The sequence below is a fragment of the Ascaphus truei genome, unplaced genomic scaffold, assembly GCF_040206685.1.
Source record: "Ascaphus truei isolate aAscTru1 unplaced genomic scaffold, aAscTru1.hap1 HAP1_SCAFFOLD_1820, whole genome shotgun sequence".
Lineage (NCBI taxonomy): Eukaryota > Metazoa > Chordata > Amphibia > Anura > Ascaphidae > Ascaphus > Ascaphus truei.
Genome location: NW_027454721.1, coordinates 27,812 through 42,426, shown reverse-complemented (window position 1 = coordinate 42,426; position 14,615 = coordinate 27,812). Strand labels below are relative to the sequence as shown.

Below are 14,615 nucleotides of genomic sequence, written 5' to 3'. Positions count from 1 at the left end.
CCGCGCCGCGTTATAAACGTAACCCGCGCCGCGTTATAAACGTAACCCGCGCCGCGTTCTAAACGTAACCCGCGCCGCGTTCTAAACGTAACCCGCGCCGCGTTCTAAACGTAACCCGCGCCGCGTTATAAACGTAACCCGCGCCGCGTTATAAACGTAACCCGCGCCGCGTTATAAACGTAACCCGCGCCGAGGTTATAAACGTAAGCCGCGCCGCGTTATAAACGTAACCCGCGCCGAGGTTATAAACGTAAGCCGCGCCGCGTTATAAACGTAACCCGCGCCGCGTTGTAACACGTTTCTATGCAGATGGGACGTGGAATTATCCCTGCCTGACCAGACTGGAGATACGGTGATTATTCGGCCGCGGGACACTCTGATCAGACCCCGGGGCAGGAACTGACCTCCTGGAATGTCCCACGCTCCGCTCTCTCCTGGAGACAGAGGTCTCACTTGGGGTCGGTTCTGCCGGAAGTTGGGCAGAGCCACTTTGTCCAGGTCTATGGACAGCAACTTCTGGTGTTTCCACAGGTTACTGGAGGGAGCAAAGAGACATTAAACGGTGCGTGTGCAATATACAGGGCAAGGCTGAGCCCTCATACAGTAACGCCCGGTGCGTGTGCAATATACAGGGCAAGGCTGAGCAATCATACAGTAACGCCCGGTGCGTGTGTAATATACAGAGTGAGGCTGAGCCCTCATACAGTAACGCCCGGTGCGTGTGCAATATACAGGGTGAGGCCGAGACCTCATACAGTAATGCCCGGTGCATGTGCAATATACAGGGCAAGGCTGAGCCCTCACAGTAACGCCCGGTGCGTGTGCAATATACAGGGTGAGGCTGGGCCCTCATACAGTAACGCCCGGTGCGTGTGTAATATACAGGGCAAGGCTGAGCCCTCATACAGTAACGCCCGGTGCGTGTGTAATATACAGGGTGAGGCTGAGCCCTCATACAGTAACGCCCGGTGCGTGTGTAATATACAGGGTGAGGCTGAGCCCTCATACAGTAACGCCCGGTGCGTGTGTAATATACAGGGCAAGGCTGAGCCCTCATACAGTAATGCCCGGTGCGTGTGTAATATACAGGGCAAGGCTGAGCCCTCATACAGTAACGCCCGGTGCGTGTGCAATATACAGGGCAAGGCTGAGCCCTCATACAGTAACGCCCGGTGCGTGTGTAATATACAGGGTGAGGCTGAGCCCTCATACAGTAACGCCCGGTGCGTGTGCAATATACAGGGCAAGGCTGAGCCCTCATACAGTAACGCCCGGTGCGTGTGTAATATACAAGGCGAAGCTGAGCCCTCATACAGTAATGCCCGGTGCGTGTGCAATATACAGGGCAAGGCTGAGCCCTCATACAGTAACGCCCGGTGCGTGTGTAATATACAAGGCGAAGCTGAGCCCTCATACAGTAACGCCCGGTGCGTGTGCAATATACAGGGTGAGGCTGAGCCCTCATACAGTAACGCCCGGTGCGTGTGTAATATACAAGGCGAAGCTGAGCCCTCATACAGTAATGCCCGGTGCGTGTGTAATATACAAGGCGAGGCTGAGCCCTCATACAGTAATGCCCGGTGCTTGTGTAATATACAGGGTGAGGCGGAGACCTCATACAGTAATGCCCGGGGCTTGTGTAATATACAGGGTGAGGCGGAGACCTCATACAGTAATGCCCGGTGCGTGTGTAATATACAGGGTGAGGCGGAGACCTCATACAGTAATGCCCGGTGCGTGTGTAATATACAGGGTGAGGCGGAGACCTCATACAGTAACGCCCGGTGCGTGTGTAATATACAGGGTGAGGCGGAGACCTCATACAGTAACGCCCGGTGCGTGTGTAATACATCCTCAAAATATCAATTGTTACTACACACAGAAAAGATACTACCCAATACTGAAGTACCCATTTATTCTGCCCCGCTGCAGCTTGTCTAACGCGGATATTTCTATAGAATACACCCTGAGAATGTGACCCGTGGCGCTGGTTCAGTATGAGGTATTACATCCTGCCAGGAACTAGTGAGCATTCATTACTCTTGTTACTCTTGGTGTAGTAACATTCCCAATACATCGAGTACCCGGGTGCAGTGGGGTACGTCTTCCTGACCTGGGAGCCGTTTCGTTGAGAGGCTGCGGTTTGGCCCACGACAGATGAGGACACGCTGGGAGAGGGCGTGGTTTGGGGTCGCCCAAATGAGCCTCCAACACCTTGGAATAGCGGTGAAGATGGTTTCCTGGGGAGACATGTCAGGCGGAGCTGTGAGAGATACAGTAACGGGCACTTCCATTCTCACCACCAACAGACTAGCAATGCGATGGAAAAACCAGCGCTACAGACGCACTGAGCCAAGGAGATCCTGGGGTTCCTTCCCGCACATAAAGGTCTCCCCCAAACACTGACAGCTTAAGATGAACGTGATCTGACACACCTGCCTGATATAAAACATTCGCCATGTAAATAACTAAACAGTCCTCTATCAGACCTGCGCTGATCTGACCTCAGCAACCTCCCAGCCTCCACCTCCCAGCCTCCACCTCCCAGCGGTTTGTTATGTTGAGGTAGCCCCCTTGTGTTAGATTCAGCCTAAGCTTTCTTTGCATCTTGTAGCACCAGTGACCCCGACGGGGAACCTGTGAGCGGAGGCGGGTGAGCACGGCTGTTCACACATCAAAGCCCCACCTAAGTGACGGGATTAATAGGATAGGGTAGGGTGCCCCCCCCCCTCTAGGGTGCTCCCCCCCCCCCCCGGGCTGCTCTTACCTGCCAAAGAAGTCTCAAAAAAGGATCTTAATTACCCTGTCCCCAAACACTTCTCTAATTGGCCAAGGGGAGGCGTTGAGAATTTCACGTTCCAAGGTATTGCATTTGTACCACCCTTACCCAGAGGAGGGAACAGAACTAAAGATCTGGATTAGCTGGATCTTTACCTTGCGGACCAGAACTCCCCTTGGTCTGAATATAGACTGGGACCTCACTCATAGTATTTTGTTCGACAGCAAGACAGCTTTTTCTAAAGTATATATATATATATATATTTTTTTTTTTTTAAAGTCGTTTATTTAATCACTTATATTATTAGTTGAAATATCATTATTAGCTGTCCTCTGTCTGACTTGGTTACATGAGGTTACTATCTATGTCTTTATTGGACTTTTCATATTTATTAGGCGTTCTGTGTAATTATTAACTGTGATAGATGGGGGCTGTAAATATTTAATGTGGTACATTTCTATAGCGTAGCTCCTAGAGTTTGAGCATTATTAATATGGTGATTAGGATTCTATTTATGTCCCCACATATTTTTGCTCTGACACACATTTAAATGTCTGCTCACTGTATATTTACTCATTTACACCTTTATATGAAATTAGGATTTTTTTATGCATTGACCCAGTTCATTGATCTTTGGTTAATAAATGTATGTGCAGATTTTTAATGATCTTTGCATATCAATTAGTGGTCTACAATTATACCACTGTTGGATATATTTTCTTTATATCTGTACATTTTTTATTTCTACATAAGACCTCTTTTGGTCTCTATATTGTTACCCTTTCGGGGTACTCTTTATCCCTTGCCAGAATAATGTGAATACGTGTTTGCTACAGCAATGGTTTACTTATGATTATTTATATGTATTTACATTTATTTTTCTTGACCATTTTTTGTGGCTTACATTTAGTTTACATTGGATTAATTGCTCTGGCATGTTTTATTAACTTTTTTTAGTATTGTTTGTTTTTGTCAATGAATAAAGTTTTTCATATTGTATCCCAGTCAGGTGACATTCAGGGCCAATGAGGAGGGACGTTGCGTCAGCGCGACTCTGTTTTGAGACGCGGGGTGATGACGTCATCCCCCGGCAATGAATGGCGCCAAAAGGTAACTATAAAGATGTGTGCTCTGTGTCTGTACCCTACACCTTGTAACGTGCTTGCGCACGAAACGCGTAGGTGCGTTTTTTCACCCTTATACATTGTGAGCCAACACAATAAATTAATCTGTATTTGGAGTGGTTTTGGAATGTTTAATGTTTTCGTCTGTGGGCTCCGGCTGTGCTCCTGCATTGCCATACCCCGTGTGCTTACCTTCCATCCTCTCGGGCTGCGTGACCCCCAGCCCGGTGGGGGGTCTCTGCCGGTTTTCGGAGTGACTGAGGCTTGGCGGCATCACTCCGTACGCCGTGTACTGCAGCAAGGCGTCCAGCAGCCAGAAGCAGTCTGTGCAACACACAGGAAATAGTTTAGTACACTGTATCACTATGTGTCAGCGGAGCAGGGTCGCCTGGCTATTATTCATGTAATAAAGGGCGAGGGGAGTAACCCTAAATGACCCTTAAACAGAGGGGAGTAACACTATTTGACCCTTACCCCGAGGGCGCAGAGAGTAACAATATTTTACCCTTACCCCGACGCGGGAGTAACAACTTCAATATACAAACTTCTGTCAGAACTGTCCAGTCCTAAAAATGCTACATGGTATCACTGCTGTCATTGCCGCGGGGACTGCCGGGGGGGGGGGGGGGGCGGTGACTGCCGGGGGGGGACGGTGACTGCCGGGGGGGGGGACGGTACCTTTCTGACGGTGGCTGTCATCCAAGCAGTTGGAATCACCGTACAGAATGATTCTCCCTCCTCCTTCCGCCGGCGTTTGGTAAAGTCCCAGCACAGGAACATTCTCAACCACGGAGGTTTCCTGCTTCAAAACCTCAAGTCCTGGGACAGAGAGGAGGGAGAGCGTGGTGACGAGGAGAGGGAGGAGGCGGCGGGAGAGCGCGGGGAGGAGGAGCAGGAGGAGGCGGCAGGAAAGCACGGGGAGGAGGCGGGAGAGCGCGGTGACGGGGAGGGTGACGGGGGAGGAGGCGGGAAGGAGGGTGACGGGGGAGGAGGAGGCGGGAAGGAGGGTGACGGGGGAAGGAGGGTGACGGGGAGGAGGAGGCGGGAAGGAGGGTGACGGGAAGGAGGAGGCGGGAAGGAGGGTGACGGGGGAAGGAGGGTGACGGGGAGGAGGAGGCGGGAAGGAGGGTGACGGGGGTGGAGGAGGCGGGAAGGAGGGTGACAGGGGAGGAGGAGGCGGGAAGGAGGGTGACGGGAAGGAGGGTGACGGGGAAGGAGGGTGACGGGGAGGAGGAGGCGGGAAGGAGAGTGACGGGGGAGGAGGAGGCGGGAAGGAGGGTGACGGGGAGGAGGAGGCGGGAAGGAGGGTGACGGGGGAAGGAGGGTGACGGGGAGGAGGAGGCGGGAAGGAGGGTGACGGGGGAGGAGGAGGCGGGAAGGAGGGTGACGGGGGAGGAGGAGGCGGGAAGGAGGGTGACGGGGGAGGAGGAAGCGGGAAGGTGGGTGACGGGGGAGGAGGAGGCGGGAAGGAGGGTGACGGGGAGGAGGTGGGAAGGAGGGTGAGGAGGAGGCGGGAAGGAGGGTGACGGGGAGGAGGAGGCAGGAAGGAGGGTGACGGGGGAGGAGGAGGCGGGAAGGAGGGTGACGGGGGAGGAGGAGGCGGGAAGGAGGGTGACGGGGGAGGAGGAGGCGGGAAGGAGGGTGACGGGGGAGGAGGAGGTGGGAAGGAGGGTGAGGAGGAGGCGGGAAGGAGGGTGACGGGGGAGGAGGAGACGGGAAGGAGGGCACAGAGGAGGGGGAGGGCGCGAGGACGGGGACACGGAAGAGGGGGAGAGGACGGGGGACACGGAGGAGGGGGAGAGAGCGAGGACACGCGAGGCCAGGGCGGGAGGGGGTGTCAGCGTCCTGTACCTTGGTCCTTTAGTGTTTGTGAAATAACAGCTCCATCCTCTGGGAACTTGGCGATGCTGCAGCCGGACGCATAATACACTGAAAAACAAGACACGCTCAGGACATACCCGCAGACAGGAGACACGCTCAGGGCATACCTGCAGACAGGTGACACGCTCAGGGCATACCCGCAGACAGGAGACACGCTCAGGGCATACCCGCAGACAGGAGACACGCTCAGGGCATACCCGCAGACAGGTGACACGCTCAGGGCATACCCGCAGACAGGAGACACGCTCAGGGCATACCCGCAGACAGGAGACACGCTCAGGGCATACCCGCAGACAGGAGACACGCTCAGGGCATACCCGCAGACAGGAGACATGCTCAGGGCATACCCGCAGACAGGAGACATGCTCAGGGCATACCCGCAGACAGGAGACATGCTCAGGACATACCCGCAGACAGGAGACACGTACGAGACACGCTCAGGACATACCCGCAGACAGGAGACACGCTCAGGGCAGTATGACAGACAGGAGACATTTACGAGACACGCCAACATGTACCAAATCACAGGAAGACCTGCCCGATAAGGCAGCGGCCATACTTAGTGCGACCAGAACAAAAGGCCAAACCTATATGAGGCTGGCCATAGAGCACGCGATGCAGCACCACCGGTTTTCGCGTGTCACATTTTTGTAATGTTGTTGTGCGACAGCCAGGTCACTTGTGCGGTTCAGCCAATGAGGGTGAACCGCTCACGTGATGTCACAGGCACGCACCCCCCTCCAGATCCCCAGGCCATGGTTCGCCTCTGCAGTAGTGACACATGCGCTCCGTCGCGTGCGCCTGCTATATCCGAGGCCTACGGGACTGGAAGACTAGTGGCGGGCCGGGATAGGGGCGGGCCGGGATAGTGGCGGGCCGGGATAGTGGCGGGCCGGGATAGGGGCGGGCCGGGATAGGGGCGGGCCGGGATAGTGGCGGGCCGGGATAGGGGCGGGCCGGGATAGTGGCGGGCCGGGATAGGGGCGGGCCGGGATAGGGGCGGGCCGGGATAGTGGCGGGCCGGGATAGGGGCGGGCCGGGATAGGGGCGGGCCGGGATAGTGGCGGGCCGGGATAGGGGCGGGCCGGGATAGGGGCGGGCCGGGATAGGGGCGGGCCGGGATAGGGGCGGGCCGGGATAGTGGCGGGCCGGGATAGGGGCGGGCCGGGATAGTGGCGGGCCGGGATAGTGGCGGGCCGGGATAGAGGCGGGCCGGGATAGTGGCGGGCCGGGATAGAGGCGGGCCGGGATAGTGGCGGGCCGGGATAGTGGCGGGCCGGGATAGGGGCGGGCCGGGATAGGGGCGAGCCGGGATAGTGGCGAGCCGGGATAGAGGCGGGCCGGGATAGTGGCGGGCCGGGATAGGGGCGGGCCGGGATAGGGGCGGGCCGGGATAGGGGCGGGCCGGGATAGTGGCGGGCCGAGATAGGGGCGGGCCGGGATAGGGGCGGGCCGGGATAGGGGCGGGCCGGGATAGGGGCGGGCCGGGATAGTGGCGGGCCGGGATAGTGGCGGGTTCGCTGCACTTACTGTCGTGGTTGGCCATGGAAAAGTCCCCCTCATAGATACCGTCACTGAAGGCCATACTCCACACGGACAGCAGGTCATTCAGGGCTGGGATATTAGCACCGCCAGTGTCCGGCATCCACCACTGCCTGCACGGGACAACACACATGTAACATGAGACATACCACTGCCTGCACGGGACAACACACATGTAACATGAGACACACCACTGCCTGCACGGGACAACACACATGTAACATGAGACACACCACTGCCTGCACGGGACAACACACATGTAACATGAGACATGCCACTGCCTGCACGGGACAACACACATGTAACATGAGACACACCGCTGCCTGCACGGGACAACACACGTGTAACATGAGACACCACTGCCTGCACGGGACAACACACATGTAACATGAGACATGCCACTGCCTGCACGGGACAACACACATGTAACATGAGACATGCCACTGCCTGCACGGAACAACACACATGTAACATGAGACATGCCACTGCCTGCACGGGACAACACACATGTAACATGAAACATGCCACTGCCTGCACGGGACAACACACATGTAACATGAGACATGCCACTGCCTGCACAGGACAACACACATGTAACATGAGACATACCACTGCCTGCATGGGGCAACATACATGTAACATGAGACACACCGCTGCCTGCATGGGGCAGCACACATGTAACATGAGACATACCACTGCCTGCACGGGACAACACACATGTAACATGAGACATGCCACTGCCTGCACGGAACAACACACATGTAACATGAGACATGCCACTGCCTGCACGGGACAACACACATGTAACATGAAACATGCCACTGCCTGCACGGGACAACACACATGTAACATGAGACATGCCACTGCCTGCACGGAACAACACACATGTAACATGAGACATGCCACTGCCTGCACGGGACAACACACATGTAACATGAAACATGCCACTGCCTGCACAGGACAACACACATGTAACATGAGACATACCACTGCCTGCATGGGGCAACATACATGTAACATGAGACACACCGCTGCCTGCATGGGGCAGCACACATGTAACATGAGACATACCACTGCCTGCACGGGACAACACACATGTAACATGAGACATACCACTGCCTGCACGGGACAACACACATGTAACATGAGACATACCACTGCCTGCACGGGACAACACACATGTAACATGAGACACACCGCTGCCTGCACGGGACAACACACATGTTACATGAGACATACCACTGCCTTCACGGGACAACACACATGTAACATGAGACATACCACTGCCTGCACGGGACAACACACATGTAACATGAGACACACCGCTGCCTGCACGGGACAACACACATGTAACATGAGACATACCACTGCCTGCACGGGACACATGAATAACATTACAAATATTACAGAACACTACATCGCACACACAGACAGAGGCGCACAGGCAGGCAGAGGCGCACAGGCAGGCAGAGACGCACAGGCAGGCAGAGGCGCACAGGCAGGCAGAGGCGCACAGGCAGGCAGAGGCGCACAGAGGCATGCAGAGGCGCACAGAGGCGCGCAGAGGCAGGCAGAGGCGCACAGGCAGACACCCAGACAGACGACACCCAGACAGACGACACCCAGACAGACGACACACAGACAGACGACACACAGACAGACGACACACAGACAGACGACACACAGACAGACGACACACAGACAGACGACACACAGACAGACAACACACAGACAGACAACACACAGACAGACAACACACAGACAGACAATAATGATGCTGAGTAATTACACACTGATAAAGAACATGATGCACTGCAGAATGATGCCGAGTATCTAAACACGGATAATGAACAAGTTGTGCGCTATATTATGATAAAGAGTCTATATTGTAGTATTGAACACGCTGTGATGTATAGCTATGCCAAGTCTCTCTATACATGGACTCGAGAAGTGATTCACTATAAAATGGCTTCCCACACGGGACGACGGAACGGGACAGGGCCGGACAACGAAACGGGACAGGGCCGGGACGATGGAACGGGACAGGGCCGGGACGATGGAACGGGACAGGGCCGGGACGATGGAACGGGACAGGGCCGGGACAGGGCCGGGACGATGGAACGAGACAGGGCCGGGACGATGGAACGGGACAGGACGATGGAACGGGACAGGGCCGGGACGATGGAACGGGACAGGACGATGGAACGGGACAGGACGATGGAACGGGACAGGACGATGGAACGGGACAGGACGATGGAACGGGACAGGACGATGGAACGGGACAGGACGATGGAACGGGACAGGGCCGGGACGATGGAACGGGACTGGACAGGGCCGGGACGATGGAACGGGACTGGACAGGGCCGGGACGATGGAACGGGACTGGACAGGGCCGGGACGATGGAACGGGACTGGACAGGGCCGGGACGATGGAACGGGACTGGACAGGGCCGGGACGATGGAACGGGACAGGACGACGGAACGGGACAGGACGACGGAACGGGACAGGACGACGAAACGGGACAGGACGACGAAACGGGACAGGACGACGAAACGGGACAGGGCCGGGACGATGGAACGGGACTGGACAGGGCCGGGACTGGACAGGGCCGGGACGATGGAACGGGACTGGACAGGGCCGGGACGATGGAACGGGACTGGACAGGGCCGGGACGATGGAACGGGACTGGACAGGGCCGGGACGATGGAACGGGACTGGACAGGGCCGGGACGATGGAACGGGACTGGACAGGGCCGGGACGATGGAACGGGACTGGACAGGGCCGGGACGATGGAACGGGACTGGACAGGGCCGGGACGATGGAACGGGACAGGACGACGGAACGGGACAGGGCCGGGACGATGGAACGGGACTGGACAGGGCCGGGACGATGGAACGGGACAGGGCCGGGACGATGCAATGGGACTGGACAGGGCCGGGACGATGGAACGGGACAGGGCCGGGACGATGGAACGGGACAGGAACGGGACAGGGCCGGGACGATGTACCTGGTGTTTTCGTCGTAGAACTTGACCTTTCGCATGACGGATGTGTTGTACCAGTCACTGAACACGATCAGCGAGAGACCGTTATCTACATCCCTCCTCAGCTTCGTGATCTCCTCCGGGTAAAACTCCTCCTCGCTGTCAACGATCAGCAGGGTCCCTGAGGGCCACAGAAGCAGTGAGGCTCAGTGCTATACACGCTCTCCCCAGGAGACATTAGCTCACGCGCGGGGGGAGAGGAGCGCACGGGGGGGGGGGGGCGGGGGGAGAGGAGCGCACGGGGGGGGGGGCGGAGCGCACGGGGGGGGGGGGGAGGAGCGCACGGGGGGGGGGAGGAGCGCACGGGGGGGGGAGGAGCGCACGGGGGGGGGGAGGAGCGCACGGGGGGGGGGGGAGGAGCGCACGGGGGGGGGGAGGAGCGCACGGGGGGGGGGGAGGAGCGCACGGGGGGGGGGGGAGGAGCGCACGGGGGGGGGGGGAGTGGTGCACGGGGGGGGGGGGGAGTGGTGCACGGGGGGGAGAGGAGCGCACGGGGGGGGAGAGGAGCGCACGGGGGGGGAGAGGAGCGCACGGGGGGGGAGAGGAGCGCACGGGGGGAGAGGAGCGCACGGGGGGAGAGGAGCGCACGGGGGGGAAGAGGAGCGCACGGGGGGAAGAGGAGCGCACGGGGGGGGGAGAGGAGCGCACGGGGGGGAGAGCGCACGGGGGGGGAGGAGCAGCGCACGGGGGGGGGGGAGGAGCAGCGCACGGGGGGGGGAGGAGCAGCGCACGGGGGGGGGGAGAGGAGCGCACGGGGGGGGGGGGGGAGAGGAGCGCACGGGGGGGGGGGGAGCGCACGGGGGGGGGGGGGAGAGGAGCGCACGGGGGGGGGGGGGGAAGACAGCACAGAGTAGGGAGCCGGGTGACCTCATGTTCTGCACGGTGTATACACACCTGAAAAGTTTGGAAATCTCCGTGCACTAAAACAGGGGGCTCAGCTACAGTCTTCAAGACCCCCCCAACAGGTCAGGTTCTCAGGATCTCTGCTTCAGCACAGGTGGCTCAGTCGAAGACTGCACCTGTGCTGAAGCAGGGATATCCTTAAAACCCGACCAGTTGAGGGGGTCTCGTGACGGGAGTGGCGCACCCCTGTTGTAAAGGAGCATATACTGCACCCCAACGCTGTGACAGGGCCAGCGTGGCTGGATGGATCCCAGAGATTTTAACTCCTTCAGTTCTGAAGGGGTCTGTAACCCACTACAAAGTAAGCCTGAGTATGGGTGCCCCGTGTGGGTGAAACAGGAGGGAGGACCTTATGTGCAGCTTCTCACCGTACTGACTGGCATCGAAACAAGTGATCGCTGTGCCCAGCACCTCCACAAAGTAGCCCATGCTCCGCAGGTGCTGGTACATGTCCCGGAAGTTGGTGTGGATGTGATCCCCGTTCCTGGAGAAGACAACATCTTATAACGGAGCGTCGCAGGCACACAGAGACAGCACAGCCAGCCACGAGACTGCGGCCCAGGCCTGCTTCCCACGGGACCATGCAGAATCAGAACACCCAGAGACCTGGATCACACCACAAGACTGCGGCCCAGGCCTGTTTCTCCAGTTTCCCACCATACACTCCCATGGGTTTGGGCTCAGGACCACTTACACGCAGCCGGTGGGTTTGGGCTCAGGACCACTTACACGCAGCCAGTGGGTTTGGGCTCAGGACCACTTACACGCAGCCGGTGGGTTTGGGCTCAGGACCACTTACACGCAGCCGGTGGGTTTGGGCTCAGGACCACTTACACGCAGCCGGTGGGTTTGGGCTCGGGACCACTTACACGCAGCCGGTGGGTTTGGGCTCAGGACCACTTACATGCAGCCGGTGGGTTTGGGATCAGGACCACTTACTAAGCCCCGTGGGGTTTGGGCCCAGGACTGTCTGCTCACCAGTCCAGGGGGTCGTTCTTCATCCTCAGGTTGTCTCGAGGGAAGTATCCGGGTGGGTACCGGAGGTTGTGGTACTGATCCCAAAGGAGCCTCTTGCTGCGTGGCGGGGTCGGAATGATCTTAACTTTTATCGGCAGCTTGACAGTGGAGAACTGCTCCCCCCCGTCCTTTACCTGAGAGAGAGGCGAAGTCACGCGGTGAGGTCGGCCCAGCGCTGCGGGGGGGTGTGTGTGTCAGGGCTGTGTGTGTGTGTGGGAGGGGGGGGGGGTGTCAGGGCTGTGTGTGTGTGTGGGGGGGGGAGTGTCAGGGCTGTGTGTGTGTGTGGGGGGGGGGGGGGGAGTGTCAGGGCTGTGTGTGTGTGTGGGGGGGGGGGTGTCAGGGCTGTGTGTGTGTGGGGGGGGGGGTGTCAGGGCTGTGTGGGGGGGGGTGGGGGGGGGGGTGTCAGGGCTGTGTGTGTGTTTGTGTGGGGAGGGGGGGGGTGTCAGGACCATATGGGGGAGGGGTGGCAAGAGGTGTCAGGGCCATGGGTGGTGGTGGTATGCGTGGCAGGCTACTCATCACACGCTGCCGGTGCATTTAACCCTTCACACCCAGCGGGGTGGGCAACACTTTGCAAGCCTGGCACTAAAGCTTAACCGTTTCACTGCCAGGGGGCACACACAGGTGCAAGCTGACGCACCTCTTTGCCTTTGGGAGATGCGATTGTGATCATGACATGACCCTGAGCGATGCCCTCCCATGACGATGCTTTCTTTGCCACAGAAATGGAAATGGCGAGATAACCGGACCACGGCCACAGCACCGAGGAATAGGAGAAAGCCACGTCTATGTGATCCCCGTTCTGTGGCAGGTACGGCTGCCAGTCAGGCTGCAGGAGAGAGAAAAGAGAGAGAGAGAAAAGAGAGAGAGAGAGAGAGAGAGAGAAGAGAGAGAGAAAAGAGAGAGAGAAAAGAGAGAGAGAAAAGAGAGAGAGAAGAGAGCGAGAGAGAGAGGAGAGAAGAGAGGAGAGAGAGAGAAGAGAGGAGAGAGAGAGGAGAGAGAAAAGAGAGAGAGAGAAAAGAGAGAGAGAGAGAAAAGAGAGAGAGAGAGAAAAGAGAGAGAGAGAGAGAAAAGAGAGAGAGAGAAAAGAGAGAGAGAGAGAAGAGTCAGGTTGGAGAGGCGTCACAGTCACAGCGCACGCGTCAGATTACACTTCTGCAGAGGATTTGAAGGACAGAATCTGCAGAAACTCGTGCTGTAGAACTGAAAGTACTGAGCCTCACCTTGTCTACGACCCTGCCAGTGACCCCCATGCCATTCAGGATGGTCACATTGACAATGGTGGGCATCCCCCCGTAGTATATCGGCTGGGAGCAGTATGGCCACATGTAGGGACACTCGGTTAGGTCCACGTAGCTGGGACTCAGGCTAAGGAGAAGAAACCCGTTAATATGCCACGTACAGAACATCTCTGTCACCTTCATCCAACAGCGCCTCTTATCTACAATAAATGCCTGACCCGCGTTGGGAGATTCCGTGCAGCCCGATCAGCACTATCGCTGGATAAGGAATATCCCCTAAGGGTTACCCCAGGAGATTTGGGGTCTCGGTCCCCTCCTTGTGCAGAAGAGGCATTAACACAATGCGCCCCACACACGGCTAGAAGCCGGCGTCGCAGCGCCGCATACGCGCAGCACAGACACGGCACATGCAGGCGAGGATACGGGGATACGAGAGGTAAGTTATACCTACACATCTCGCGCTTTATTAATGCCGTGATCGGAGGGCGTTATAGGGTATTTCTAGTTGCTAAAGAGTCGACACCAACTATTGTTTTAACATTTTAACAGTGTGTGTCCTGGCTTCGTGTTCTACTGCAACATATAGCAACACACAAATATAAAAACTACATAGATAAGGCGGGCACTGAGACACGAGGCGGGCACTGAGACACGAGGCGGGCACTGAGACACGAGGCGGGCACTGAGACACGAGGCGGGCACTGAGACACGAGGCGGGCACTGAGACACGAGGCGGGCACTGAGACACGAGGCGGGCACTGAGACACGAGGCGGGCACTGACACACGAGGCGGGCACTGACACACGAGGCGGGCACTGACACACGAGGCGGGCACTGACACACGAGGCGGGCACTGACACACGAGGCGGGCACTGAGACACGAGGCGGGCACTGAGACACGAGGCGGGCACTGACACACGAGGCGGGCACTGACACACGAGGCGGGCACTGACACAGAAGGCGGGCACTGAGACACGAGGCAGGCACTGAGACACGAGGCGGGCACTGACACACTAGGCGGGCACTGACACACGAGGCGAGCCCAGAGATAAGGCTCCAACTTCTATTAAACCCCCTGGGGCA

At 57.8% G+C, this 14,615-nt stretch overlaps 1 protein-coding gene across 1 annotated transcript in view; it reads right to left on the bottom strand.

Moving 5' to 3' along the window:
• Positions 1 to 14,615, bottom strand: part of MBTPS1 (membrane bound transcription factor peptidase, site 1) — a 35,770-nt gene that overhangs the window by 1,837 nt on the left and 19,318 nt on the right. The window contains exons 12-22 of the mRNA XM_075582037.1: positions 13,515 to 13,659; positions 12,932 to 13,120; positions 12,253 to 12,425; positions 11,643 to 11,758; positions 10,336 to 10,492; positions 7,315 to 7,439; positions 5,755 to 5,832; positions 4,582 to 4,722; positions 4,096 to 4,227; positions 2,114 to 2,240; positions 405 to 535 (exon numbers count right to left, since the gene is read on the bottom strand). Coding sequence (XP_075438152.1) covers positions 405 to 535; positions 2,114 to 2,240; positions 4,096 to 4,227; positions 4,582 to 4,722; positions 5,755 to 5,832; positions 7,315 to 7,439; positions 10,336 to 10,492; positions 11,643 to 11,758; positions 12,253 to 12,425; positions 12,932 to 13,120; positions 13,515 to 13,659 — 1,514 coding nt within the window. The remainder of the gene's footprint in view (positions 1 to 404; positions 536 to 2,113; positions 2,241 to 4,095; positions 4,228 to 4,581; positions 4,723 to 5,754; positions 5,833 to 7,314; positions 7,440 to 10,335; positions 10,493 to 11,642; positions 11,759 to 12,252; positions 12,426 to 12,931; positions 13,121 to 13,514; positions 13,660 to 14,615) is intronic.